We start from the raw sequence: 27,388 nt of genomic DNA on the forward strand, positions 1-27,388 counted from the left end.
TGCGCGGCCGTGCGGCTCCCGGCGGCTGCTGCCTCCGCCGGGCCGGGGGGGCCCGCAGCCGGGGCGAGGCGAGGGCGGCGGCGGAAAGCACAACCCCGCTGGTGCCGTCCCCGCTGGAGCGTATTTGAGCCTCATCAGCACCTCTGTTATTTTTTTTTTCCTTTTTTTTTTTTTTTTTTTTTTTTTTTTTTCTTCCTATTCTTCTGCTTCTCGTGGTTATTTTTGGGGAGGGGGCCGCCGCCTCTCTGCTCGGATTTATTGTCACCAGCCCCCCCCCCCCCTCCTTTCCTTCTCTCCCCCGTCCCCTTCTCCGCCACAATTAATCCGATGAATTTACCGTGATTGATCCGTATTAATAGCTGGGGTGGGTGGGCGTGTTTTGCTGCTTTTTCTCTTATTTCCCCCCACCTCTCTTTTTTTATTGTTTGGTTCTGGGTTCGGAGGGGCCGGGCCGGGTTCCCAGTTCCGCGTCCCTCCCCGGTCGGTGCCTTGAGAACATCGCATCTGGACGCCGCGATCATTGTGCGAGCGGAGATAAAGAGCGGAGCGGGGGCGGCCGCACCCCCGCGCAGCGCCGCGCACCCGCAGATTTATTTATTATTTTTTAAAAATATTTTTATTATTTTCCCCCCCCCCACCCCCTCCTTGGAACTTCTTTTAGTTGGGGAAGGAAAGGAAGAAAGGAAATAAATTTTGTGCAAGGAAATACTCTCAGCTCCCTCCTTCCAGCGGGTCTCTCCTTTCTTTATTTCTTCCCCCCTCCCCTCTTTTCTGCTTTTTTCCCCTCTTTCGGCGATCCGCGCCCTCCCAGCCCCGATCAAAGCATTCCGCTATTCTGATTTATTGCCTGCTCGGTGAGGCTGCTTTTTTTTTTTTTTTTTCCGCTTTTTTTTTTTTTTTTTCTTTCTCTCGCTGCTTTTTTTTTTTTTTTTTTTTTTTTTTTTACAAAGGCGACCTGAGATCAGCCATTACTTTCCTTGGCTCGCTCGTAGGAATCTCTTACATTTGGTGCTTTGCCGCTGGTGGTGGTGGAACCGCGCTCGGATTCTTTCATCCCCCCCCACCCCCTTTCCGCCCTCTCCTCCCTCCTTCCCTCGCTCCCTCCCTCCCTCCCCCGTTATTCCGCCGGGGGAGAGCCGGATTTGTGCCCGCGGTGGGGCGGGGGGGGACGAGAGCGAGAGGGAGAGCCGCCGAGAGACATGGATGGCCCGGCGCGATGCAACGGGCTTCGGAAGAAGCGGCGATCGCGGTCCCAGCGCGACCGGGAGCGGCGAGCCCAGGGCGGGCGGCGCGGCGCTGCCGCCGGAGGGGCTCCCGGCCCCGGGGCCGCCCCGGCGCTCTCCTCCTCGGGCTCCGAGAAGGAAGACAATGGGCCCCCACCGCCGTCCCGGCCGCGGCCCCCCCGGAGGAAGCGGCGGGAGTCGTCCTCGGCCGAAGAGGACATTATCGACGGTTTCGCGATGTCCAGCTTCGTCACTTTCGAGGCGCTGGAGGTAGGAGCGGCGCCGCTTTGTGTGCGCCTCATTGTGTGCGGGGGCAGCCGCGGGGGGGCCCCCGCCCCGACGCCGCCGCCGTCGCCTCCGCCGCCGCGGCCCCCGCCCGCTCCCCCGGGCCGAGGTCCGTTCCCCCGCCGCCTCCTTCTCCCCCCTCCCCCCCATCGCCTCCACTCCGGCATCGGGGCTCCGCGCTGCCCGCTCCCCGCCCGCCCCCCGCGGACACCTGCAGCGCGGCGGCCGCTCCCGGCGGAGGCTGAGGCGGCGGATCGGGGCTCCCCCCCCCTTCCCCCCGCTTCGTTCCCCGTTCAAACTTTTCTCTCCGGGTGTCCCGGGGCGCACCCCCCCTCCCCCCACCTTCTCCTCCCCCTCGTGTCCGGCCTGTCACCGGCGGGTCGGTGCTTCCCCGCGGAGGGACAGCGCCCGGTCTCGGCCTGCCCGGCCCCGGCCACCGTGGGCAGCCCGGGGGTGCGGCGGGGTGAAGGGCTTTGTTGTGCGGAACTTCTGCCTGGGAGAAGTTTGTGCGGTGAAAGGCGGATTGATTTGGGTTTATGTGCTCTGGAATCGCAACTGGAACAATTATGAACTGTCAAAATAAATGCGAAGATGAAGCTGATTGTTTAACAAAAAATGTGTGTTGCTCTGAAGCTGTTTCAATATTTAGCCAGGAAGGCTTGCTGGCATTTTCTGGTGTGGTTTTCTTTTCTCTTTGTTCTTTTCTGAATTATTATTTATTTCTTGGAGCCAGAGTTTGTCCTTGGTTACACCTGCATCAACCCAGAGCGGTGTTTGGGAAAGAGCTCGCTGTGCTGTGATGGAAGGGTTGTGCCCTCTGGACCCCTGCACCCGGCCCATGGTGGTGTGATGGACGTGTGGGCAGTGCTTCAGCTCTGCTTCCCACCTGGGGCTCCTGTCTGTGGGTGCCATGCTCCAGCCAAGGGAGCGGTGTGTGTTTGTCAGCAAGAGTGGGATTTGCAAGCAGAGGTTTTGGACAAATTCCTGTTTTTTTCCTCCCAACAAAGCCCCAGTTCGTGTTGTTATGGGGTTTTATGGGAATATGGACCGGAGAATTTGGCCGACGTGGTTTTTGGAGGGGAAGTGGAGAGCAAGTTTTATGGTCAGAGCTTGGTTGGATGTTTTAGAAGATCTCCTGACTGTGTTTCACTTATGTATTTTTTTATTTATTTTCCACTTGAACTCCAACTAATTGCTCTTTTTGCAAAGCCAGGAGTGGCTCCTGCATGCATCCGTCCCACCGCAATCCCATATCGCTAAAAAGGAGTGCAGAAACATTACCCAGTTCTGCCAGCTAATATCACGTTCAGATAAAACAATAGCTCGCACACTGAGACTTGACATACTTTTAATGTTCATGTGATAGGTGGCACATTTTGACCTAACGATTTCATGCTGCGTTGAGAAATAATGTCACAAAATCGTTGTTAGGTGCTTCTCCCTGCAGCTTGGTGTATGTGTTGAAGAAGTTGTTTCTGAGGATCAGAGGGAGATGAAGGTGTCTCAGGCAGAAGCCCAGTGGCAGGAGTTGCAGTGTGCTGAATTGCTTGTTGTGGTTTCAGCATTGAAGAGGAGGTTGGGTTGCTATAGGAGCTATGTCCCAGTGCTGGTGGGATGCTCAGGTTTGCGTGTCAACTCGTGCTGGAGGCAGGAAGCCCTGGTGCTGTGGAGAGGCGTCCTGGTGCGTGTGTGCCTCGTGCTTTGCATCTGCTTTGGGCTCTTTGGATGCTTTTCCACAGGTTCTGGAGGACTTTTGTGCCCCGCACATGATCAGATCGCCCTAGTGCTTTGTGTTGGACTTCAGCTTGTCCCCAGGCTTAGCATGGCTGAGTGTGCTGAGACAGAGGGTGTTTTGGCTGCTCTATGAAGAGCAGTGGGTGGAACTGGTGTACACCTCTGGGAGAACTGAACCTGCGTGCAGGGGTAGGCTGGCACAGGAGGGGCTGTGGGCACGACACTGAGCTCTGTGCTGATGAGGACATCTGAGCAGGAGGTGTGGGACTCTGAGTGCTGTGAATGAGAGCAAGGATTTCCATGTGGCTTCATCTTGCCTGACCTTTCCTGAATGCTTTATGTTGGGGTGACTGGAAAAGCCCGAACTGTGCCAAGTGCCGGGCTGTGAGGCTCATGGACAGCGAGGAGACACAGGTGCTGTACAAGAAGGTGCATCTGATGTCTGTTGTGGTTCCACCAGGAATCATTGTGTCTGTTAACACACCAGTAATGAGTACACTGATAAAAGTTCCCATCCTTTGAAGCAAAATTATCTTTTTAACCAGCTCCCACTGCTGGAGCTGTGTTCCTGTCCAGGTGTCAGCAGCCCGTGCTGCTGGGGCCCGAGTTGCTCGGTGTGGGCACAGAGGCCTCCCACTTCTGGTTATCTTTCTCTGGGCTTGGCACAGCCTGTGCCTCCATCTGTAATGTCTGTGTGGGGAGCACTGGGGAAAAGTAGAAGGGAGTGAAGACACTGGGCTCTCATTGTTGATTTTTGGTTGTTTTCTAGGAGCGACAGTTGAGGAAATCCAGTGTTGTTGGTGATTGTGGCCAGGCCAGCCCTCGCGTGGCCTTGTCAGGCTCTGAAGGAGCGCTGGGTGCTGTAGGCAGCACCAGGGCACCCATAGCCTTCTGCAGCCACTGTGCTGTGCTGAACGAGCAGCCCTGCAGCTTGGCCTGGATCTGTGAGCAGCCTTGCGGCGTGTTTCGCTCTCTGTTGGTTCCTGGCCTTGTCAAATCTCTCAGCCTGTAAGAAGTGCCTGTGCTTGGTGTGATGGTGTGATGGTGTCCTGTCAGCCCAACAGCACAGCATTCCCAAACCCCTGTGGATGCGGGTTTGCTGCCATGTTCACCTCCCTCTGTGCCCTGGCAGCAGGCCGACGTGACAGGGCTGTTGGCACGCAGCGGTGAAGATGGTTTACGTGATGAGAAATGAAATCTGACCTGAATGTTAAGATAGCTTAAAGCCTGGGAAGTACTTCGTGTTTCCTGAGTCAGCTCTGGCCATCCCCACAGAGTAAGCACTTGGTTTCAGGTTTTCTGAGAGCTGAGGAAGGTAATGAGTTTTTTCTGCGGATGTTTGTTTAGCTTCAGCTTGGGCAGTTTGTCTGACAAGCCTGAAATGGGACACGGATATCTGTAAAGCCCTTGCTCGTGGGGCAGAGAGGGGTGAGCTTGTGTTTAAAGGGGACTTTTGTTTTGTAAGAGCGACACAGTCCCTTGCCATGTGCACACTGAGCTGATTCCTGTTCAGCATTTTGAGACCGTGCTAAATTATTGTCAGGTAAAGCCCAATATAATTAATTACAAATGAGAAATGCTGACAAATATTTGTCAAGGAGCTGTTTAATGAGCTTCATATTTAGTGTCAGATGATTCCATCCACTGAGTGTAAATAATTTTTTAGCAATTGTTCTTCTGAGTTGGTGTGATCGAGGGAGATGTTAGCTATGGCAGTTCTATCAGATGGATAAAATAATACAGGACTAGATGGAGTCAAGCTGAATAGCTGATGGGGCTTTTAAATAGAGACACTGCTGATGCACAAACAAAAAGTGGAAATAACAGGAAGGTTTTGAAGATACTGTGGTCTAAACAGTGTGTCTGTACTGTGTATACAGACAGTGTAACACCATATATGCTCCTGAAGGCAGGAGTTTGCTTTGATGCCCATTGCTGTGCACAGCCCACTGGAATCACTCATGGACTGTCTTTGTGACAGTAGGAGCTTGGGGCTGGACACCAGCATGATGACTTGCAGAGATATTTCTCCTTGGATCATTCCGTTCACACCAGCCTTCAGCTGGCATGATTAACCTGTTTACTTAAATTCTCTGAGATTTCAACAGTTTGTTCTGCCTTGTCTCTATCCTTTCATATTTCAAGAGGAATTTGATCCTCATGCCTTACTGCAGCAGCATCATAACATCAGATGTTTGCTCAGTGCTGTCAGCAAATCTTGGTAGCCCTCCTTGTATTTGTTGACTGCTTAGATGTGTCTGTGTTTGTCCTGCTCTCTGTTTGCACATTCAAGTCTTCAGATTTAGTCCAGCAGAGAAGAGAAGGTAATAACTAAATGAAGATATCTGTGGATGGCGAGTGGCGTTAGGTCTGGTGTGACACAGGGATATCATACAAAGCAATGTGTTTATTATTTTCTCTGTGTGCTTAGAGGAAGCAGTAAATTGACCTGAGATCAAATTTTGAGATAACCTTGACAGAGCAGCTACGTCTCTTGATGAAAACCCTCTGCGACCAGAGCTGGAGCATCTGCAACCAGAACTGAAACTGGGGCTGATAACAGCGGGATGCACGTTCCACCAGAGGAACCTCTTGGGTAATTTTGGAAAGCTGCACTGCTGTAATTTGTGCATGTGAATAAAAGCTTGATGCTTCTTTGGGAAGCTGGACACCCCCGGCTCCCCCTGACTCACAGGCGGATGGAGAGCTGATGCGGTCTCTTTGCAGAATGACAGAGGATTGCTATCTTTGTGTAAGTATTCTTTTAAACTCTTGAAGGTAACAAAGAAACTAAGGTGGGGATTTTTCCCTTTCCCATGGGTGGTAGCAGGAGACACAATGGCAGTGAGTTAAAGAAGTAAGAGTTTAAACTATACGGACAATTTCTTTAGATAGACACGATTCAAGTAGTCTCTGCTGGCCCCGCTCTTTAAGATTAACATTAATGGGAATTATACCACATATCAATAGGACAAAAGACACTCTTATCCTTTTTTTATCTTGGCATCTTTTTTTTTTTTTTTTTTTTTTTTCCCCAGCTATTTGCTTGGGAAAGTAAGCTCTTTCTCATTAAATATCTCTCGCCTCTGCTGGGACAAGGGAGTGTAAAAAAAATAGGTTTCTAAAGTAAGGGTAAAGGATCAGGAACTTGGTAGAGAAAGGCAAAAAAAAAAAAGAAAAAAAATCAGCAGAAAGACATCAAGGGGCTGAGTAATTGAAAGATTGAGTTACAATGCTGAGATCAATAGAGACATATTGGCAACTGGATGGGAACACGGTGAACCAAAGGGAGATGTTGTTCCTTGAGGCTGCAGGTGGGATCTGTGTATGCAGATGTGCCCTGGTAGAGCCTGCACTGCCAGGGGGAACGCTCAGCACAACGTGCCCCTGCTTAAACAGCAACACACCTGGTGTCTGCTCAGCTAGGAGGGAGGCAGGCGGATTCCTCACTGGATCAGGTGGCCCTTTTCCCCCTGTTTCTCTGTTGCTACGCTTCCATTATTTTAAAGGACTGTTTCTATCAGTTTGAGTGAAGACCCTACTGCATTACACCGGGGGTCTGACCTGCAGCTTCGTAATTATCTGCAGCTAAATTAGAAGTTCAATCTTTGTTCTCAGCAACAATAAGTTGAGTCAGATAGGTTTTAAAAATAGCCCAAGCTCAAGTTTAGCAAGTCTCAAACGCAATTAATAAAAGGGTAATGGAATTAGGAAGTTGTGGGCTGAGATGTGGCATTTTTAACTCTGACTTTCCCTTGACTTGAGTTGCAGCGTTCTGCTGAGGCTGTGTCACGCTGGTTCTGCCAGGGAAACGGCTTGCTCTGTTTCCCTGTGTTCCTGTACATCATCCTTATGGCTTATCAGTTCAGTATCTCTGTTCTTCTTGGGTTTGGCTGTGTGTGTGCCACAAATTACCAGCTGCATGCATTCCTTGTGCAGTCAGTTTGTTGTCATTTTGACTGGATGCCAAGCCGTGGCAAAGACCACTTCAGAACATCATAGTCCTCTAAACTCCTTTGTTGTAAAACGGGTATTAGGAAAATCCACTCCGTAAGTAATGAGAAATGCCTAATGCAGGTAGGGATTTGTTTTGCTGTAACAAGAGAACGTGAGGTGGCAAATTGTTGGAGCCCTGGCTCAGCTGTGCTCTTCTCTTTGCCTTTAAGTAGTGCGTTACCTTAATATCTTGAGATTTTTCTCCTTGTATCTTGGCAACACCGCAGCTGAAGTTTGCACGCTGATGTGCTGGAGGAGGAGAAGGCTTTAACCAAAGGGGTAAATCTTCAGTCTGGTAAATGCTGTAGGGAGGGCTTCGGTTCTGCGCCCTGCCTACAGTGGTGTACAAGTCAGCAGAAAAAGCACGATATTCCCTGGCACTGTGTGTATTTGTGGCTTCTTCCCTGTCAGGTGTAATGTGATCATGTTGCATGGCATACACTGTGTGTGGATTTCCTGGGATTTTGTTTGGTGCACATCCTGGTCCTCCTGGTTCCAGAATCTATCTGGTCAGACAGACGTGATGGGTGTGCAGAGGTGTGCTAATATCTGATGTATCTGAGTGTGGGTTGTGCAGTGCTGAGTGATGCACGGATGGGATGAATACCCCATGTCCAAATGGGAGCAGTTGCTTCCCGGCCATGCAGAAGATTGATTTCATGTTCAGAAGTGATCTCTGTTACTCAGTCTTGCACATGTTTGCCGGCTTCACAAAGTGGAAGTTGCTTCTCCTCCAGAACCAGCGCTTCTATAAATTGCATCTTCTTGTGATTTTATTCGGTAGCAAAAGGGAATTGTTGGCTCAGGAATAAAACTACCATCAACCTGTCTCTTCTATCCTTGAGCCCAGGGGGTGCCTGGTACAAAAAGAGGTGTCCAAGGGTGGCTAGAGGCTCTGATGCTGGCTTGGCTCCCGGCAGCCTTCCTCATCTTCCTCTGGGCTTCTGCACACCTACCTGCCTGTACTGCACCTCTCTGGAGGGTGCTGGGAGCATCCTTTGGGGGTCCACACAGGAGGTGTGGGAAGGTGTGCACATCTGACCAGCTGTGCCCAGCAGGCAGCGAAAGTGGCTGTGACCTCAGAGGAGAACCGTGGTGAGGAGGCGAAGGAAGAAGTGCTGCTGTTGGGGATGATTTGTGTTGCAACTCAGTTAGTGTTGTGGGTTTTAATGCACATCAAGGGCACTTTGACCTTTGAATGGAATCTTTGGTGTGAAATTGGGGCTTTTGTCCCTTCTTTTCTTCTCATAAAGAAATTCAAAATAAATACTGAAAATCAAAACCGTCTGTTTGGAGGGGACCGAATTGCCTCCCTTTGTTTTATGTGATTTGGATATTACCAAACGATTAAAAGTCCTAGTAATTTTTACTGCCTGGCTATTGTGCTTATGGGCAGGGACTCTTTCGTCATTAGTCACTTTAACTATGGAAAAAAATAATAAAAATGCAATTAATGTAGCTCAGCAGCTGAGTCGGCTGGAGCCTTTTTTTTTTTAATTCAAAAAAAGTAAATTTTAATGAGTCCTGGGATCAGAAAGATACATCTGGTGGATGGACCTGCCAAGTTTTCAACCTCAGAATGTGTGTTGAAAAACTCAGTGAATTATGTAGCTACAAAAGTGGATCTTTGCATGTTTATAAGACCTCAGTGCAATCTCCCTATATTTGCCTAATGACAAACAGACGTTCTCACAGAGTTGCAACCCAGAAGGACACGCATATGCTGAAAGGGCTCTGCGAGCTGATAGTGTTTGCATCAGAATGCTGCTAGCAAGGGGATTGTAGCAGATTCATTAAATTAAACAAATAAAATACGTACATCTTGGTCTTGGATGAAAGGAAATAGAATGAAGAGAATAGGGAAGGGGGAGAGGCGAGGAAGCACTGAAACTTTAAATGTACATGACGTGTGGGCTGCCATAGTGTGCCTCCACTGCTGAACCAGAAAATGTATAACAACTGTTTGTCATGTGTGTGTATTTATAGCCATTCACGTAATGAGGAAGTTTCATGAGGTTGTAATAACATATCAAGATGGATGTAATTAAAAGAGAAGCAAATTGACACCTCTAGATTAAAGGCAAACTCTAAACTAATACACCTGTACGCTGTCACTTATGTATTAGTTGTCTGGGGCAGCCTGCCAGATATGCAAATAAAAAGGCATTGGCACATTTCCTTGGATGTGTGGTTGTGAAAAGCCAACTATTTAATTTTACCTGGCCCTGCTCAGGTTTGTTGCGACAGCGGGGTTCATTAGTTGGGTGTCGCTGGTGCTTTGTGGCTGGAAGGGGGAAAATGGTGCGGAGGGTTGGGGGAAGGAGTGTGAATACGGTGTGGGTGGGCAGAGAGGAATGGTCTTTGGGTGGCATCTCACCTTAGGAAAGGTGTCTGTGCACTGCTGTGGGTCTCTCTGAACTCGCTGACAAACTCCTGAGTGTTTGAGCTCAGGTAAACGCTTGTGGAAGCTGTGCTGGTTTTGGTTCTCTCGGTCACTTCTTCTCAGTAAGGAAATATATCTGAAATATAAACATATGTTTTAGGGACATTGAAGCAACACAAATTGTATGTGAAATGGCAATGAAGCATCTTAGCAATTTTGTATAAATAGCGTTTTTTCAACTTGTTCACTTTGCAGAAACCCAGCATTTCTCCAGCAGTGCTTGGACGCCGGTGTGCAGAATTTCAGCCCGCAGTCACTGGTTTTACTCAGAATTAATTTTCCTGGAGTTCTTTGAGGTAGTCTGCATTAGTGCTGATGTGAGATGGTGTGTTGGGCATGGAGTAGCACGGGGATGATTTGCATTGTTAGCTGCAGGCAGGTGAATGGAAGTGCCAGGCTTTCCTTGGGGTGATTCCGTGCTGCAGAGGTGGCTGCACAGTGCAGCTGTGCTCCGGTGCTGCCTGCACTGACGATCCAGTGGACATGCTTTGCTGCTGAATCAGTCTCCTTTTTCAATGCATCTGGACGTTAGAGTTCAACCATATGATGTAGCGTGGCTTCTAAGTGGTTTCAAATGGTCGCATTTTTGTCTTCAGTGCTTCAACGACTTTTCTTCCACCTTTAATCTTTCATGAGCAGAAGCTTCAAAAGATAATTAGTAAAACATGCTTTTATCTGCATTTATCTGAAAACATGATTAATTTTTTAGCTGCAATTACAGCAATCATTTCAAGTTTCCTCTATATTAATGAGTAAAGGGATTTTTTTGTGTGTGTGTGTGCCTAAATAGGGCTCTATTGGCCGGGTTGGAAGGTACGTTTATGAGCGTGCTTTTTGTTTTCATTGCTGGGGATTGAATTTCCGGTGCCAGGAAGTAATATTTCACATGGATTAAAGTCTTTGAAATGCTCTTGCCCAGCTTCCCCGGATCATTTTGAGGAGCTGACAATAATGGGAACGGCAGCAGGCGCTTTGTGAGGCCCTGCTGCTGGCTCGCTGCTTGTTGCACGCGTGCTGCATGGTATGTCCTCTTGGCATTGCAGTGTAGGAAATGCATTGCAGGTGGTTTGTTAATGAATTGGCAGTGATGTGTCAGGACCTGATATGTGGGTTGGTTTTTTGTTTTTTGTTTTTCCCCCCTAGTTCCCATCATATAGGCCCAGTGCAGGATGTTGGAGGGGATTTGGAGTAAGCCCACACCACATTGGTTCATACGTGGTTTTAATTCCTGACTTGGGATTCCAGTTGCCCTGCCCTGCTGTCCCTGGGGAGGTGGGTGGGTTGGTGACCCCAGCAGTGAATTGGGCAGCTGCATAGGAAGGCAGGCGAGTGTGTAATCAGATTGCTGATAAAACCAGGTCTCCGAGTCCCCTGAATGGGTGGCTGTGCAGTGAATAGCCTGTAAGGTCTGCTGTGGCTGCTCTCTTTGTTCGGTGCTCTGACAGAAATCTCTCTGGTCTCCTTGTTGGCATATTTTTACATCTGTTATCCATATTCTGGATTTGTTCTGGCTGCGGTCTTATTTTGTTTTGCAAAATCTACCTGGGTTTGGGATGGAGATATATGTTTGCTAAGGCAGATTTGGAAATTGCGTTGTTGAAATACAGCCCATATGGGCCATTGTAAAATGGTTACTGCAGCATATAATTGCCTTCACAATGATGTGCTTTGTCATTTCACTTCCATCTTCAAAGAGGCTCTCCTGTAGTCTGCTGACAGCAATGGTGGTATTAGAAAACATATGGATTTGTAAAGGCATTAAACTGTCTTTAGTTCAAGGATTAGATTACAGTGTTAGAGTATGGGTCACCACGTTCCCGTGCAGATAGGCTAAGCTTGGTGATGCTGGGTTGTGCTGTGGGTTGAGGAGGGGGTTGTGCATTGAAAACATTGGGTGTAATACCCCTGAGTGCAGGGGTAAGTGGCAGCCCTTGTGCTGTATGTCTGTCCATGCCAGCTTACCCCATGCTGTATGTCCATCCATCCCACCTCACTCTGCTGGGCTTGTACAGCTCGCTCAGGGCTGCCCACCCTGATGGGATTTCTGTGATGCTTCAGAGGGCAGTGCCATTGCCAATGTGAGAAAACACATGCAATGAAAGAACTCCAAAGTCAGCTCAGAAATTGGAAGGGTTTTTCAGTCCTCTGTGCTGGGCTGCTGCTCCAAATGTTTTGAGTCTCTGTTGGTGTTACGTTTGCATGCAGAGGATGTGTTTACATGGCCCAGCTCCATGTTTCTGAGCACAGGGCAAACTGTTCAGCTCTTAGCTGTTCTCTGCCCTTACGTTCCCAAGTGTGGATTCACAGGAGGTCTTTGGGGTCTGCACACTGAAGGATGTAGCAGTGCAGCCTCTCTTGCGGCACAGAGCCGTGTTCTGCATCTCCTTTGTACTCTCAAGTGAAAGCTGGAGCACAAAAGGGGTAATAAGCCAAGAAGATCCTTATTTTTTGGCTTTGTTCCTTATTTTTATCTAGAACCTGCAGCCTTCCCAGCTGGAGCAGCAGAGCTGCTGTGCTGCACCTTGTGCTCGTCCCTTCCCAAACAGCCCCTCATATCTCATCCTTCAGGCACTGCACTGCTGCAGTGTACCAGGGCTGCCTTACAGTGATCCATCTCCTTAAATCTGGCTATGGGAAACGTTAAAGGCTGTGTTACTGCCTCTGACAGCTGCAATGGTGATAAGCAAATTAGGGCTGTCATTAGTGCTGGTGTCTGCTGGTGTGGTGTGTCACAGAACTGGGATATCTGCATTACTAACTGGCCTATAAAAATGTGTAAGCCAGTGCAGGTTTTTTAATCCTTGCTTAACAAATTTACGAGCAAAGCTGCTTTGTGATAGGAGGTGTAGGAGATGGAGCGGGGTTCACGTGTGGCATGGTGTGATTTGTGGTGAGCAGCGTGGACATGAAGAGGACAAACGGTTTGTGCTGTGAGACGCCAGCAGGGCTTTGTCTGGTGACCGTGTCTGTGTGCTGTTGCTTACATCAGTCCTTCCTTAGCACAACGCTTGATGTTCAACCTCACAGCGCTTCTAATGAGTATTTGCTTAAGTGCAGTCAGGAGCTTGTTATCAGGTATATACATAAATACATCCGTATCAGGTGTACACCTAAATAAATCTTTACTGCAAGGCTTTGCAAAAGTGGCTTTCTATGAAGGAATGTATTTGGGGGACAGCATGGGGCTCTTTCTTGTGCCCGGTGCAGCACACAGTGGAGTTTGGCCCCCAGTGCCTCCTCCTGCCTGGCCCCTTGCTGAGCTGTCTGCAATCCGGATGAACAGGTGGTGGGACTCAAATCGCCGTGCTCTGAATGGAGCTCGCTCTGCACAATAGCTCACCAGAGGCCTGTTTTGTTACAGAACATTGATTGAATAAATATTCCTATGCATACAAAAGAGGAGAAATCTGTTACGGCGCTCCGCAGTTATTTTTCCATTAATGGCAAGGAGCTTGCTAATTTTCCTGCCCCTTCCAGTCTCTGTGCCTGACTCCCTCCCTTCCCATTGCTCCTGATGCCTCCAAGTACACGAGCACCACGCACAGCCCAGCAGCTCCTCGGGTCAGCTTGCACCCACTGTGCAGGTGGTTCTCACTAAGTCCACCCTTCATGTTCAATATCAGTGTTCCTCATGGTACCTGATGTTAATACATAGAGCAGTGGTCCAAAATACGATGCTGCAATACCTGTGTCTTGTGTGACATTGGCGTTTAGGGCAGAATGTTTGACTTCTGAAGAATGTCTTTTATTTGGCGTGCTCCTGTGACCCCTCAAACCTTCGAGGCAGAAGTTCCTCTGTGCTGTGCATGTGTGTGCATCGTAATGCAAAGCAGTTATTTTGTTGTTACCTTTCAAGATTTGATTTTATGTCCATGTGTTTGCCCACCAGCCCTTAGGCAGCAGACAGCTCATTCATTTTTCCCATAACACGAGAAAACCCCAAATCCGTGGGATGAAATCAGTGCCTGCTGAGTGGTAAGGTATTGACTGATGGTGTTGCTGCTTCTCTCCTTCTGTGAAAGGTTCAGTGTGAGTTTCTAAGGAATGCTGGTAGTCACATGGACCTATCAAAGGGTACAGAAAATATGAAATGAGCAAGCAGGAATGGGAGTTAATTACCGAGCAGTGATTACTCTGATATAACCAATTATTGGATCATTAAATGTTTATTGCCTTTCTTTTATGCTCCTTTCCCCCCTAAGTGCAGTTTTGTCCTCGAACTATTAAAGAAAAAGAGTGGGTCTAAAAGCCTGGAAGGTACAAAAAGAGCATCTCCTCCTGGCACCTGCCGCCCTGCCTGCTCACTCCGCTTTGCCTTGCTCCACGTATTTGGGGTCAAGTGCTGTGAACCCTGCGCGAATTCAGATGAGCTCATTGCTAGGAAGGGACGCAGGGGCAGCGGTGGGGCTCAGTTTGTTCTGTGTGCTGCAGCAAGAGGTGGATGTGTCTTTCTCATTCATCTCCCAGTAGCTCCTCCCTTCCCTTGCTGGGCCTCCCGAGGGAGGATTTCCCATTGCAGGGCAGAAGTGATGCAGTTTGAGACCAAGATGTACACTGTGCCTGGGTCTTCTGCAGGCAACTGGAAAATAGCATCTTTTCAGGCTGACTGCAGTTATTTTGGATGACATTTGAGGGTTTAAAATGTTAAAGCAATTTTTTAAAGTACAGCTATTTGTGATTTTCGTAGATGATCCTTAAACGTGGAGTTGTTTAAGCTTTCTATCTCAGGGAATAAAGGGTCAGGGTAAGAAATGGTCCCTGCCTGTCACTGCAGTGCGTCGGTTGGGGATATACGTGTGTATGGAGCAGTGCCTGGGGCTGTGAGGCCGGCAGAGGGGTTCTGGGCTCACACTGAGCCCCCAGGGCTGGAAAGCCAAAATGTCCATCGTGACTTTCACAAAAATGTCCATCTTGACTTTCAGTTTTCACCTTTGAAGCCATGGAAGCAGATGGGCATCTGCTGGGAGCACGGCAGAGATGGAAGCTGGGGTGCTGTTTGTAGCTTGGTGTTACTGCTGCAGTGGGAAAGGAGGAAACTCCATTAAACTGCACGCAAGGGAAATTAAATTATAGCATTCTCTGCAGTTCTGTGTCGAATCTGTTGTGTGTCCCTCGGGACTGGTCGGAGATGTGCAGGGACTGGTGGGAGCTCCGCTTCCCATCCTGCAAAGCACCATCACTCCGAGCGTTCAGCAGCAATACAGCTTCCTCTCCTCCATCCAGCAGCACTGTCAGCTCTCCCTGTGCTGTCACTGCCTGATGCCCCACGTCCTGCAGTGGATGTGGGAGGGCAGCCCGTGCTCCACGCTGCTGCAGCCGCTGTCTTCCAACGAGAGGTCAGCCAGGAGCAAGGTCAGGGCACGGCAGCAAGCAGAGAGGCAGGGACAGAGGTTAATGCGAGGGCTGCCGGCGTTAGTGCAGCATGTGGTCAGCTTGCTGCGAGCAGGTTCTGAACCGGGAGATAATGAGGAGGGTTTACTCTAATTCTATTATAATGTATAATTAACTAGCATAATTGATAGCAATTTTCCCCGTGTGTCTGCCTGTGTACACAAAGTCTCATTTTCGGCTTTTGTGCAGTTCCTCTGTGTGCTGATGCTGCGCCTGTGGTTATGGAAGGGAGCACAGAACTGCTGGAGAGCAGGATGTGATGCAGAGGGATCCAGATGAGATGCAGAGGGAGCCCAGCCCTGGGCTGGGCAAGGCTGCTGCTGATGGAGAAGCCTACAGCTGTTGAATGCTGTGTCCTCATAGTTGCTCTCCTTACCCACACACTTGATATTGCAGGGTAAAATCGAGGGGGACGTTAATATTTGTTTAATTTTTTCCTTCATTATCTGCAACACGCAGTTAGTGGTGTAAATGCAAATAACCTACTTCTCCATCCTTCATCCCTCGGGATGGGAAACCTAAAGGCCATGTTCTTGCTGGAGAGTTGGGGATTTAGCCTTGTAGCTCCCTTAAATGTTAGCAGGAAACATGTGGCTGAAGGCTCCCGAACGCTGAGCTGAGGCTCTTCCCTTGAGGCTTTGGTTTATTTGGAAATTCAATTTGTAATTATTTTTATTATTTCAAAGGTTATGCAACACTGTAAGCCTCAGATTTTAGGTCACTCTGCCTTTCACAGCCAGATCCACCTCACCGCTTGGAAGGCTCCCGGAGGACTGCGAAAGGCTCCGGCTTAGTGTTATCCAGGAGAAAACGTGTGTAAGAGGTGTATTAGAACTAGCAGGTAATGGAGCTGCTGTCTGTCAGCCTGGTGAGCGCAACATGAGCAGTGCTATGGGACGACTGCATGCACTTAGTCTTTTTTTTTTTCTTTGCAAAATAATGCTAATTGCTGCAAGCTGAATGCTGCCAGGGTCTCACAAATAAATACCTGTCAGTGCGTGGAGCTGGAGCCAAGGAGTCGGGATGGGGGGGAGGGGATCAGTGCGGCTGCTTCCAGGCAGAGAGCACTGCTAAATCTAGCAGAGGATTAATACCCAAATAATCCTGCTTGTCCAGGAAACCCATGACAACGTGAAGGTTTGCGATCAGTGTGATAGGCTTTAGAATGAGTGCAGTAATGCATTCAGGAGCCACCAGAGATAGAAACCTATTGCTATTCATGCTCCATCACATCCGAGCTTTCCTACAGTTTGTTTCCTGCTCCAGCGTGAGGAGCCCCTTCCACTTGAAGCCCAGCATCGGTTCAGTGACAGCTTTCACCAGAACCCATATAAATGCATCCAAATCCAGCAAAAATCCCCCTGTTGCTCAAAATCAATTCCTCTTATCATTTGAAGAGCCTCATCTCAGGCTCCAGGTCTGTGCCGTTCTGTAGTGCTGCTACTGTTCTGGCTGCAGAAGTTGGGTTGGGATGGGAATAAAAATAAGGGAGCATTGGGAAGCTACGAAATAGAGATGGTGGTTGGTTGTTGTCTTGGGTGGTTGGTTGCTTTTTCCCGGGCTTTTTTTGGACAACTGGAGACTGCTGAATACCTGAATTTCACTAATTAGTGGCCATGGAACACCTCATAGAAAATCTCCCCTTCTTTTGCCTGCTGTGGGTCGCAGTGCTGGAGGTGTGGGGCTGGCCCTGTGCTTGGTGCCAACCAACACCCGTGTAGCTTCAGTTCTTTCTCCACCAGCAGAGAGCTTGCTTTCCCCAGGAGCACTTGTGTTTTCGAAGCCATTTATTTTCCCTTGCGCTGAGTCATTAAACACTCCTGCCTGTGTTTTGTTGTTTTTACCCTCTGTAGGAGCTGAGGGAATTTATTCAGCATCTCGTTCTGGTAATGGAGGGGCTGAGGAGGTGCTTGAGTGCCGTGCATGGCAGCGGAGGCGCGGACGTGGCTGCTGTGACATCTCGCTGCTGAAGTGGGATGTCAAGATCTGAGATCCTTTTCCACTTAGTGTACAAGAGCGTTAGAACAAAAGGAAACAGAAAGCAGCCCTGCACCGAAAGGGAAAGCAGTCCCAAACCCCTCTGGCTAAAGGTGAATTTTTCATGTTACGGACAATTTCAGGCAGGAATTGTGTAAGAAACACTTCACCTGCATGCTGGTGGATGTGCTGGGGTCAGAGCTGAGCTGTACAGCAGCCGGGCGCGCAGCCTTTCTGCTTTCATTTTGATTTTTTTTTTTTTTTCCATTCCAACTGTGTTCATAGCAGATGGTGATTATTATGTTTGCTCAGATCAATGAATATTAAAATTTAAAAAAAAAAAAAAAAGGGGGGAAAAAAAAAAAAGAAAACAATGCCCTTCAACTCAATAGAGTCACCAGGGGTTCAGCTGTAGCCCTTGGGCTTTCATTTGGACAGTATTACGTTCTAGCAGCTACATGGAATTTTTACAAGCAATTGTGTCACATGGGATGAGCAGCTCTGCTCGGGGCAGACCTCCCTCCCTTCTGCCTTCCCAGGAATGCCAGAGTTATGCAACTGTTGGTTGGGTGCCTGGTGAGGTGTAGAGGTGCACAGTGAGAGATTGGTTGGGGCAGAATTGGATCTGCTGAAGCAGAAGGGATGCTGTGAAGGAGAGCTGGGGCTGGGATGGGAGAGCTGAGCTTTGCCTCCTGGTTGCTTCTGTGCCAGGCTGTGCTGTTGGCTTTGTTTGCTGCTTTTGCTTCCTGTGCAAGAATTCAGTTCCAGGTGTGAGCACACCTGTATGCTCACCCTGATGGGCAGCCCCTTCCTGAGCACTTCCAGCCAAGTTCTCACCTTGGAGCTGTGGGGATTCAGCAGGGCTGGGGGAAAGAGAGCAGCAGAGGCAGATGTGTGTTTTGTTTGGTGAAGCAGCTTTAGGTTCTTGGACCATGGGAGGAATTGCTTTCGTTGTGTCCCTGTGTTTTCACCCACACGACTGAATGTGTTCTGCTCACAGCAACACGTTTTTATGGGGACTGGCTTTTATCTTTGTGTTTTTGGGAATTGCTGGAGCTGAGCTCTGAGCAGGCTGCCCTCCTGGGGAAGCTGTTCTATGAAAATAGAACTTCACACCTTCAGGGGTGTGTGATGCTTCGCACTACATCCCTGCGTTCTGTGTTAGATGATGAAGTGGTGTAATAAAACACGCCTGGAGAGTTCTTATCTGTTTTGTGCCCTGTAACATTTTTGTATTTGCATTAAGCATTGAGGTCTGCTGAAACAAACCAGAGGGGCAGGTCAGGCTGCTGGCACTGCAGAGTGGGATTTCTTACCAGGAGGTGCATGGCTGAGGATAATACTGTTGGGAGATGAATCTCTTACAAAGTCTCTGAGTTTCAGGGAAGAAGGGCCGCCTGTTTGGGAAGTTGCCGTGCTGTTTGATGGAGAAGTTCCCACTCAGTGTGACTGATTTTCCTGAAAGCTGAAGCCTATTCAGCAGTTAAAACAGCATTACTTCAGGTCTTTGTCATGTGTAGAAGATGCTCCTGCTTCTCCATTTTGTCTCTTTTTCTCCTGTGATTTTTTTTCCCCTTCTCTCTTAAACTCATTCACAGAGTCTCGTCTTTGCTTCACAGCATAGGGGGAGTGTTAGGAGGCACTGAGCAGAAACAGAGAAGAAGGAGTCACTGTGTCAGTGTTACGTGCATGGGTTGCTGTGTGTTAAATGCTGTGCTCCTCGTCTGTAAGGGTATGATAAAATGGGAGGAAGTATGGCCGTGGTCTGAGGATGGTGGTCAGAGGGAAAACACCTTTGGCATAAGGAAAGGGAGAGCAGAGAAGGGTTACTTGGTGTCAAGCAGCCTGCGCTGCTACACAGCGCTGTCTCATTTGTGCTGCTCTGTCCTGGTGTGGCTGAAACAAGGGGGATCCCTCTAGCAATTATTCCTCTTTTCAGATTTTTTGTTCTTTCAACTCATTTAAATGGTTTTTTTTTTTTCCTTTCTGTAGCCTCGGTGCCTGTCTGCAGCCTGATTTTCCTTCTAAATTCCCAGGTCTGAATTGCAGGAAACCTTATTAAAATCAAAGCATTGAAATGAAGCTAGGTGCAAGGAGAGAGGAGAGCCTTTGCTGGAAGAAGCAGAGGCCGTGTTTCCCTGCTTTGGGGCCCTGGAGGAGCACAGTTCACCTAGCAGCAGGCTCAATAAAGATGCAAATTTTATACCTTCATCTGCTGTTAACATCAAAAAAGATAGGGGCTTTGTGGGAGGACAGTCACTTTGTTATGGTGGGAGCTCGTTTGTCTTTGTTCCTGCTACCCTGCTCCTTGCAGGCACGGCTGCCAGTGACCCCTGCTTTGTCTGCCCAGTGTTGGAGGAGATGGATGGTTTCCTCCATCCTTCCAGCTTTGGCACATTCAGTCTGCAGAGCTCAGAAGCAGCCTGGAATGGGCTGCTTGGCTTCCATACAAATAAAGCACCCTTTCCCCTCTTTCTTTAATGAAAAAAAAAAAAAAAAAAAATAGACAAAACCCAGGATATTACAAGCTGCCTTCTACCGGTGGTTTCCCAATTACCTAATTATGACACAAATTTGCACGCACACGCACACAGGCTTTTTTAAAGCAGACTGTTGCTATTCCCTTTCTGTACAAGGTTTTTAGTCACTGTACATCTTGTGTCTTTAAATAATGTATTAGGAACATTTTCGAGTCTGTAAGTGCTTTTTTAATGAGAGTGTGAAGATTTTAATGGGACTAGATTGCTTTTCATGACATTTCAGAGTGACTTAATTGTAACAATGTTGAGAGGCTGTATTTTAAAGTTTGCTAAGTATGTCTGGTGCGGATTGTAGTCAAAGGCTTTAAAGACAGAATGGCTGATGAGCTCAGCTGCAGCTTCTCTTCTATTTTTTTCCAGTGTTAGCTTTGCTAAAGAGCAGAGTTTGCAAAGTTGACAGCGAAGTCTGAGCTTGGAAGAGATTTGGAGGTTTGGGAGGTGTGAACCAGCGGTGGCTCAGCTGCTCTGCTGCGGTGGGCTCTCAGTGGTCTTCAAGGTTGTTCCCTTCAGCGCCGTGCTTGGTGCTTCTGCAGCTGGTGGGGGCTGTGCACTGATTATCTGAGATGTTTTATAAGGCAGTGCTGGATTTGGGGCAGGATTCAACTCCTGGTTAATTTGGGCAACTCTTTGTCAGTGTTACAGACTGCTTCAGCGTGGCTTTTTGTCTGTATTGGGGCATTCTGAGGGAAAGGGGGAGTTAAACCTCTTTTCCCATGAACGCATCAGGGAAAAGAGTTGGAATGAGTGAGTCCCTGTGTGTGCAGGGTTGTTAGGATGTGCCAGTGATTTCACGTGGCCTGCCCAGCAGTGGTTGCTGTCTGTGAGCCCTGGTCACACAGTCTGTACCTGGCCAGAGGTTATGGTTTTTGCAGATGAATGTAACGTTGTGGAAATCGGTGAAGCTCTACTGTGTTACAGCACTGAGAGCATCAAGCTTCCTGCATCCGTCTTGACTTCGCTTTGCTGTCTGCTGGAACGCTGGTTGTGTGACCTCTGCTAGCTGGTGGCGACCACAAATTGCTATCCATGAGCCAGGCTGGGACAGAAATACAGCGGGTGCTCTTCTGGTGGCTGCTGGCATGCAGCTCCACGGGACCTGCTGGCTGTGTGGTTTCAGCAGGGTGGGATGGAAGAGCTGGAGGGAAGTCCTGCCTTCAAGCAGCCGGTGACATGCATGGGGCCTTTTAACCTTCGTTCTAAAAAAAATTATAGAATCATAGAATGGCCTGGGTTGAAAAGGACCACAATGATTGTCTAGTTTCAACATCCTGCTATGTGCAGGGTTGCCAACCAACAGACCAGGCTGCCCAGAGCCACATCCAGCCTGGCCTTGAACGCCTTCAGGGATGGTGCATCTTTGGAAAATAATGGGGGGAACATGCTTGTGTAAGAACAAAGTTGCATGGGAAGAAGCTCTGAGAGTACAGCATTCCATCCTCACTGCTGGTGAAATTGGGATCAGCTGAAGTGGCTGATCCTTCTGTTCTGTGTGTGTGCTTCAAGAGCATGGGATGCGGATGGCTTTATTTCTTTGTGCTTCTTGGCACTGCTGTGCTGCACAGCACCTGGCCCACTCCTAAGGAAGAGCGTTTATAATGGTGTGTAATGGTTTGGAGGGTGAAATATTGGGATGGGGAACACCATGCAGGATTAGACTACAACCAGCTGTAAGCTTGGGCTTGAACAATCAGTGGCTTCTATAATTGAAGATTAGCCTCAGATGCATCTGCCTGCTTGCATGGGATGAAGTTGGGTGAAAGTTGTCTATTGAGATGTAATATGAAAATGACAGAAATGTCCGCTGACAAAATGCATCTCGGCAGTCCTGATTAGATTAAATCAAATGGTTACAGCATGCAGCGCCTTCTGCGTGTACAGGGCATCCTAATGGCCCTGAAAGCTTCCCCAAATCCTATTAGATAAGTTAATCTTGTTGGAGAATACATTCCAGGTCTACATAAACTGCATTGCTGTAATACTTTCTGTGGTTGCCTAATCCTTTAGGGTGAACTGTCATAGACTGGTGCTATGGCATGCATCGTAATGTGCTGCTCCAGCAAAGCTGAGTGGAAGAATGCAATGAAAACAGGAGTAAAGGCATCCCTTGGTAACCCAGTTTTAAGACTTTCCCTCTTTCTTGGATGAAACAGATGCAGCTTGGATGTAAAGCAGCTCCTTTTCCACACACAGAAGGCAGAGCTTCCGTAATGCAGACATCCCTGTGGTGTGGCTGTGGGGATGAAGCTGAGCCCACTGCTGCCCACATCCAGGCCCTATTTAGAGCCAGCGTGACAGCGCGGTGCTGCCATGGACTCCCTGTGCCCCTCAGAAGGAGAAAGCCCTGTGGATGCAGCGAAGCTGTTGGCACCTGCTTTGTTCCCTCTCCTCCCAGCTCTCGCTGCTGGCTGTCACCTGGCTGTTAACAGAGCCGTCCGCCCGCTATGACAGCACAGTGGCAGCCATCCCAGCCTCCGCTCCCTCGCCAAGCAGCAGAGCTGTGCAGCTCTCTTTCCTCCAAAGCAACACTGCTGCTCATTTGTCCTCCCGTGCCCATGGGGCTTTCAGGTGAGCGATGCGGCCCCATGGTAGAATTTAGGATTGAAAAAGACAACCACTGGTGATCCACACAGCCCTGCGCTGAGCAGCCCGAGCTGGAGCCCTTCTGGCTGCTGTGCTTTACCCAGTGGCAGAGGGTGTCCAGCACACAGCACTGCTGTTCCTGCTGGCACGCACAGCTCCGTGCACAAAGCTGCCTGTGCTCAGTGTGTGGATGCGTTTTGTGAGCGCGTGTACAACCTGGCCTGCTGCAGTTAAATAACCATTAGATTTGCTTGTTGACCATTTGGCACTTAGCAGTCTCATAATTAGTAACTGTAAACCAGTAGAGACAATGAAGCAAATCCCTAATTTTTATAATACTGCTCTGCTTTATGACTGTCTGCAAAATCATGGCCTCCTGCGTGCACAACGAAGCAAATGCTTAAGTATTTTGACAGATGTTTTATATAAAGAAGAGCCAAGCTTGTGCATTAATTTGCTGTTCTTTGCATTGTCGTTTTGTTATTGAATACACCCATGTTATCTGCTCTAGATTAATTTGCTGCTCTCCTTGAGTTGGGTTTCCCACATGGCGTAGTCCCACTGCAGGCAGCGGGAGCATGGTGCCCAGTGGGTTTGTCTTAAAGGAGAGCATTTGGGGTCCCTGTCTCCCGAGGGTGGGAGAAATCCCCCATTTTTATGGAAACCAGAGAAGTTGCAGCAGGAGTTACCTGGAGGCTCTGAATGGAAAATGCAACCCTGTTGTCTTCTCTGCTGATTTCATGCATAGGAACTCCAGCAGTGAAGTCTGAGTGCACCGAGCTGCATTAACAGCTATAAAACGAAGGATGGATTTGGCTGGGAGCGCTCTGCAGGTGTGGGGTGGTGAGGAGCTGCTCCCACTTTGGGTTGGTGTTGGGGTATGTGGCTCTGCAGGCTTTCCTGAAGCTGGATGAGAAGCTGGCACCTCCAGAGGAAGGCTCATCCCATTCCCTGTTTCCAGCTGTTGGTGAATCTGCAGCCTTTGCTAATCCCACTTCCTTCCAAGTGAGGCCAAATGCAAACAATAAAGCAGATTTCTGCTTTAATTAATATTGGAGCAGGTTCTCTCTCACGCATTTGTCATTTCTTCCCTCACCACTCCCTGACATAATTTATTCTCTCAGTTTAAAACATTCCCATATCGCTGTTGCTCTCACAGTGGTGTGTGCTGCACTTGCTAAATCAAATTTATAATGCTGGAATTAATTTAGTAGGTTTCTTCCTCTTTATCTCCACGTACACTTAAAAAAGAGAAGTTCTTTAAATTAACCTAATGTAACTGGATTTGTTTTCACTTTATTAGCTTTGGAAGGGGCTCTCTTGGGGACCTCAGTGTCATTATTTTATCTGAGGAGCAGATCTGCGTCAGTCTGATGGGAATTTTTAACAAGAGCAGCGTGTTCCCATTTCACAGCGAGTGCTGTGCTGAAATCAGGGGCTGCTGCTCGGCTGCATTACCAGCAAGAACCCAGCACAGAGCAGCTGGCAGCGTGCAGGAGAGAGAGTGCTGACTGCTGCTGTCATCTCCTATGGCTTTGCAGCGGTGCTGTGCTCACTGTGTCAGTGATTTTGTCTGTCCAGAAGGTTGTAACTCCTGCTAGCAGCTTGAATTGGGTTTTGAAGGACGTGTCTGTCACCCCGCAGTGCCCACTGGTGGCTCTGCCATTGGGATGGGCTCACAGATGAGATGCCAGGACCCGCCATGCAGGCGTTGAGGTGTCCTTTCTGTTACAGACGGGGTCTGCTTGCTGTCCATGCCATGCAAGGAAAAAAAATCCAAATTTGAGCTTTCTCTAATGATTATCCAGAACCATTTTGGTGCAGATAAGCATTTCTGACCCTGGTCAACACATTATTGCTTTGACCTTTCACCTCTGGAAAACCTCAGTTTGAATCCTCCGAGCCTGGGTGGCTTGAAAACTATTATCAGTGACAAGTAAAAGACTGCAGAGAAATAAACAACAGAGACCTATGAGCTTGCCCTTGTAAACCACGGTCAGGCATCACCCGAAAAGCGCCCAGAATGCAGACAGATCGATGCTCTGCGCAGTCCTCTGCAGGCACATTGCTCACAAAGGACTTTGGTGAGCTGTAATGCATGTTTTGGTAATGTCTTAGCACTGCATTTTTGTTCACGTACTTCCTTTGTTAAGGTGCCTTTCAAGCCAGTCAGTGCTGGCTTTCCTTGGGATTCTCTGGTGCTTCCATCATAAATGTGGGCAATGGTTTTCACCTAGTTCTCCCCCATGCATGAGGAGGGTGGTATTTTCTGGTGTCCAGATGGGACTTTCAAGGGCAGAAATAGCAAGAATCTGCTTTTTTTTTTTTTTTTTTTCCTTTTTATTTTTTTCCCCAGTGTCAAGAAGAATTTGTATGTCTTTGAAGTAGTTTTTGTTAAGCAGTGTTGGTATCAAAGTGGTATCAAACCCTCTGTGGTTCCACACTGGGGTGGTTGGAAGATGAATAAGCTCTGGTTTGCATCAGGCAGTGCTCGGGAACCAAGAGGAGCTGCCAACCAAACCTTTGGGGTGGGAGTTGGTGTTTCCCTGCATTAGTGCCACCTGGGGCAAGAGGATGAGGGTGTGAATGGACACCCAGGACTAATCTGCTTCCAGGACTCCACGGGTGCACTTGGAGTGAAGCTGAACCGTAGGGATGCGTTTTGCTTTCTCTTTGAGCTTTCTCACTCGTGTGCTGGATCACGTTGTCCCAGCTGATCCCAGTGCTGCCATGGTGCACACTGCTGCAAAAAGTGTGTGATGCTGTGTTGGCTTCAGGGTGTTCCTAACCCAAAGGTCCTCCTGAATGGTCACACTAATGTTGCCTATCTCTCACTGCTGCGTACGTAAATCTGAAGAGAAGTGTAAAATTAAGTTTACAGAATTCATCTCTCAGAGGCATTCTTACTTTTGTGGAAAAATGAACAGCCCTATTTCGGTGCTTGAGGAGTCTGATAGTGGGTGAAATACCCAGCATCAGAAATGTGCTCAGAGTGCTTAGCACTGGCCTGATGGAAGGCTGGCTGGTAGATCCCCAGACCAGGAGGAGAGCTGTGCTCTTCCTTCTGACAGACCTGCTTGGCTGCAGTTATGATATCATGCTCAAAGATGGTGTTTCTGTGATTCTGTGATTTCCTTCCCTTTGTTTCAGACTCCTCAAAACCCCGGTGTGGCTGAACCAGCCTACATTTTCTTCTCTATGCCTTCCTTCCCTCTGTTCTACTCCTACCTGCTTCGCTTGTTTTCCTGGTGTGATTTCCAAGAGCTGCCATAAGTCATGTTCATAAGTCAGGGGGCTGCTTCATTCCTGGCTGTGATACATGACATCGGGATAGGTTTTCTGTTTATTTAAAATCAGCTGCAGCACTGTAAGCTTTTCCCCCCCGTGTACCTTTCCCAAGTAAAAGCACCAGGCTATTCATTATTTCCAATAAACAAGCAGTCATTTTGCTCCGGCTAATCCATCTTAAAAAGTATGATCACCCACAGGTGGAGTGCTTTTTTTATTACTGTTATTTGAGTCCTTCTTATACTTTGCTTGCCAGGAGCTGTGCCTGTGTTGCGTGGTCTGGCTGCCAAGGGGCTGCAGGGGCTCCGGTGCTCAGCGGTGCCAGCAGTGCCCCTGGGGCTGGGAATGGCCTTTGGGGCTTTGTTCCCTATGGAGCGCATGCATTTTGCTGCCTCCTGTGACAGCAGAACCCATCTTCTTGCTTTCCCCAATCAGATCTCCAAGTCCAGGTTTCTTCAAACCAGCAGTTTTTAGCACATGACAGCAGCAGCTGCACGTGATGGGGAGGTAACAATAGCATGGAATGCGATAGCTGCTTGCCTGGACCGGCTTATGGCAGGTATTGCGTGCCTGGTGTTGGACTGGAGCTGGGAGGGCTTGATTCTGTGCCATCAATCTTAATGTCTTCCAGACAAATCCATCATTTATACTGGAGTAAATCAGCAGTGTTTCTGCTTCCGCCTGTGGAATTGCATCAGGCGTGAGCAAGATAAAGATCGAGGCTCCTGCTATGGCATAACTCCAAATAGGAGAAATTTCTGCTCTGAAGGAGTGGTGATGTGTTGGCACAGCTGCCCAGTGGGTGGTGGGCTCAGTGTCCCTGCAGGTGCTCAAGAAAAGGGTGGGACGCTGAGGGATGGGGTCAGTGGGCACAGCAGGGATGGGTTGGGGTTGAACGTGGGGATTTTCGTGGTCTTTTCCAACCTCAGTGATTCTGTTATTCTATGAAATGGTGAACCAGAGGGGGAATGTGTCCAAGTGCTTGTTCTGTGCTGTATTTTGTGCTTGCTGAATTACGCGCTTCATTTCCAAGAACAGAATCAAATCAGTAATGTTAAGATCCTCTACACCTTTACACTGGGGTACGTATGGATGCATACACACATGCTATTGTTTTACATATAACAAACCAAGAGAAGGCAGATAGTTATGCTGCAGGTAATGCTCATTTTGTTGGAAGAGACACGAAGCCCGGAGAAGGATGAGAGGAGTGTGGAGCTACTGCTTGGGAAGCTCTGAGAGATGAGCAGAAGGCTTGAAGGCAGTATGAGATGATGGTGCTGCCAAGTGAGGTGACACAGAGAGGTGGGTCAGCTCTGAACTGGCGTAGTGCTGAGGAAGCTTTCTGGGGTGAGACAAAGCGATGGAGCTGGTTGCTGCATGCTGCAGAGGTAAAAGGGGAACACACTTATGTGTTTGTTTTAAATTGGTTTGCTTTTCTTTAGCTTTGGGAGCTCCAAGTATGTTGTCTTGCTGGAGGATGGCATTATTGTGTGCATGTGTGTTGAGCATATGTGAGAGAGGAATCGAACTGCCTGCAGAGAACTGGGTGAGCTCGAGGTGAAGGCAAGGAGATGAGAAAAGACAGACGTTTGGGGACTGTTAGAGCTAATTTTATGTGAAAGAGTGAAATGCAGTGAGTTAGGCTAGGAGAGAAGCCGTGGTACTTGAGGCACAGGGGTGCTGCTTCATTGCATGGCAAAGAGCAGTTCATAAAAACAAGCTCAGAAATGGGAACAGATGGTGTGATTTTGGCTGGGGGTTCTTACTGGTTCTTTTTAGTTGTTTTTAAGATCCTGCTAAGAAAGGCAAGACCTATCGTGGAGCCAGAACTCAGATGAAACAACCTTGCCAACAGAATGTTTGCACCACTGCAATGTGTTTGCACCATTGCGACAATTTTCCATTGTTCCCTTCAACAACAAAACCCC

The 27,388-nt window shown here is 48.5% G+C and overlaps 1 protein-coding gene across 5 annotated transcripts in view; it reads left to right on the forward strand.

Annotated features, from left to right (window-relative positions):
- The first annotated feature begins 1,139 nt into the window (after positions 1-1,139).
- The window catches only part of AUTS2 (activator of transcription and developmental regulator AUTS2), a 663,330-nt gene continuing 637,081 nt past the window's right edge, over positions 1,140-27,388 (forward strand). For 4 of the 5 annotated variants that reach the window (XM_048967068.1, XM_048967071.1, XM_048967070.1 and 1 more), the window contains exon 1: positions 1,141-1,493. In XM_048967068.1, coding sequence (XP_048823025.1) covers positions 1,200-1,493 — 294 coding nt within the window. In that variant the 5' untranslated portion in view covers positions 1,141-1,199. Of the gene's footprint in view, positions 1,494-27,388 lie in introns of all 5 variants that reach the window. The other variant, XM_048967069.1, reaches the window with a different exon arrangement.

This window comes from Lagopus muta, chromosome 20 (genome assembly GCF_023343835.1).
Source record: "Lagopus muta isolate bLagMut1 chromosome 20, bLagMut1 primary, whole genome shotgun sequence".
Lineage (NCBI taxonomy): Eukaryota > Metazoa > Chordata > Aves > Galliformes > Phasianidae > Lagopus > Lagopus muta.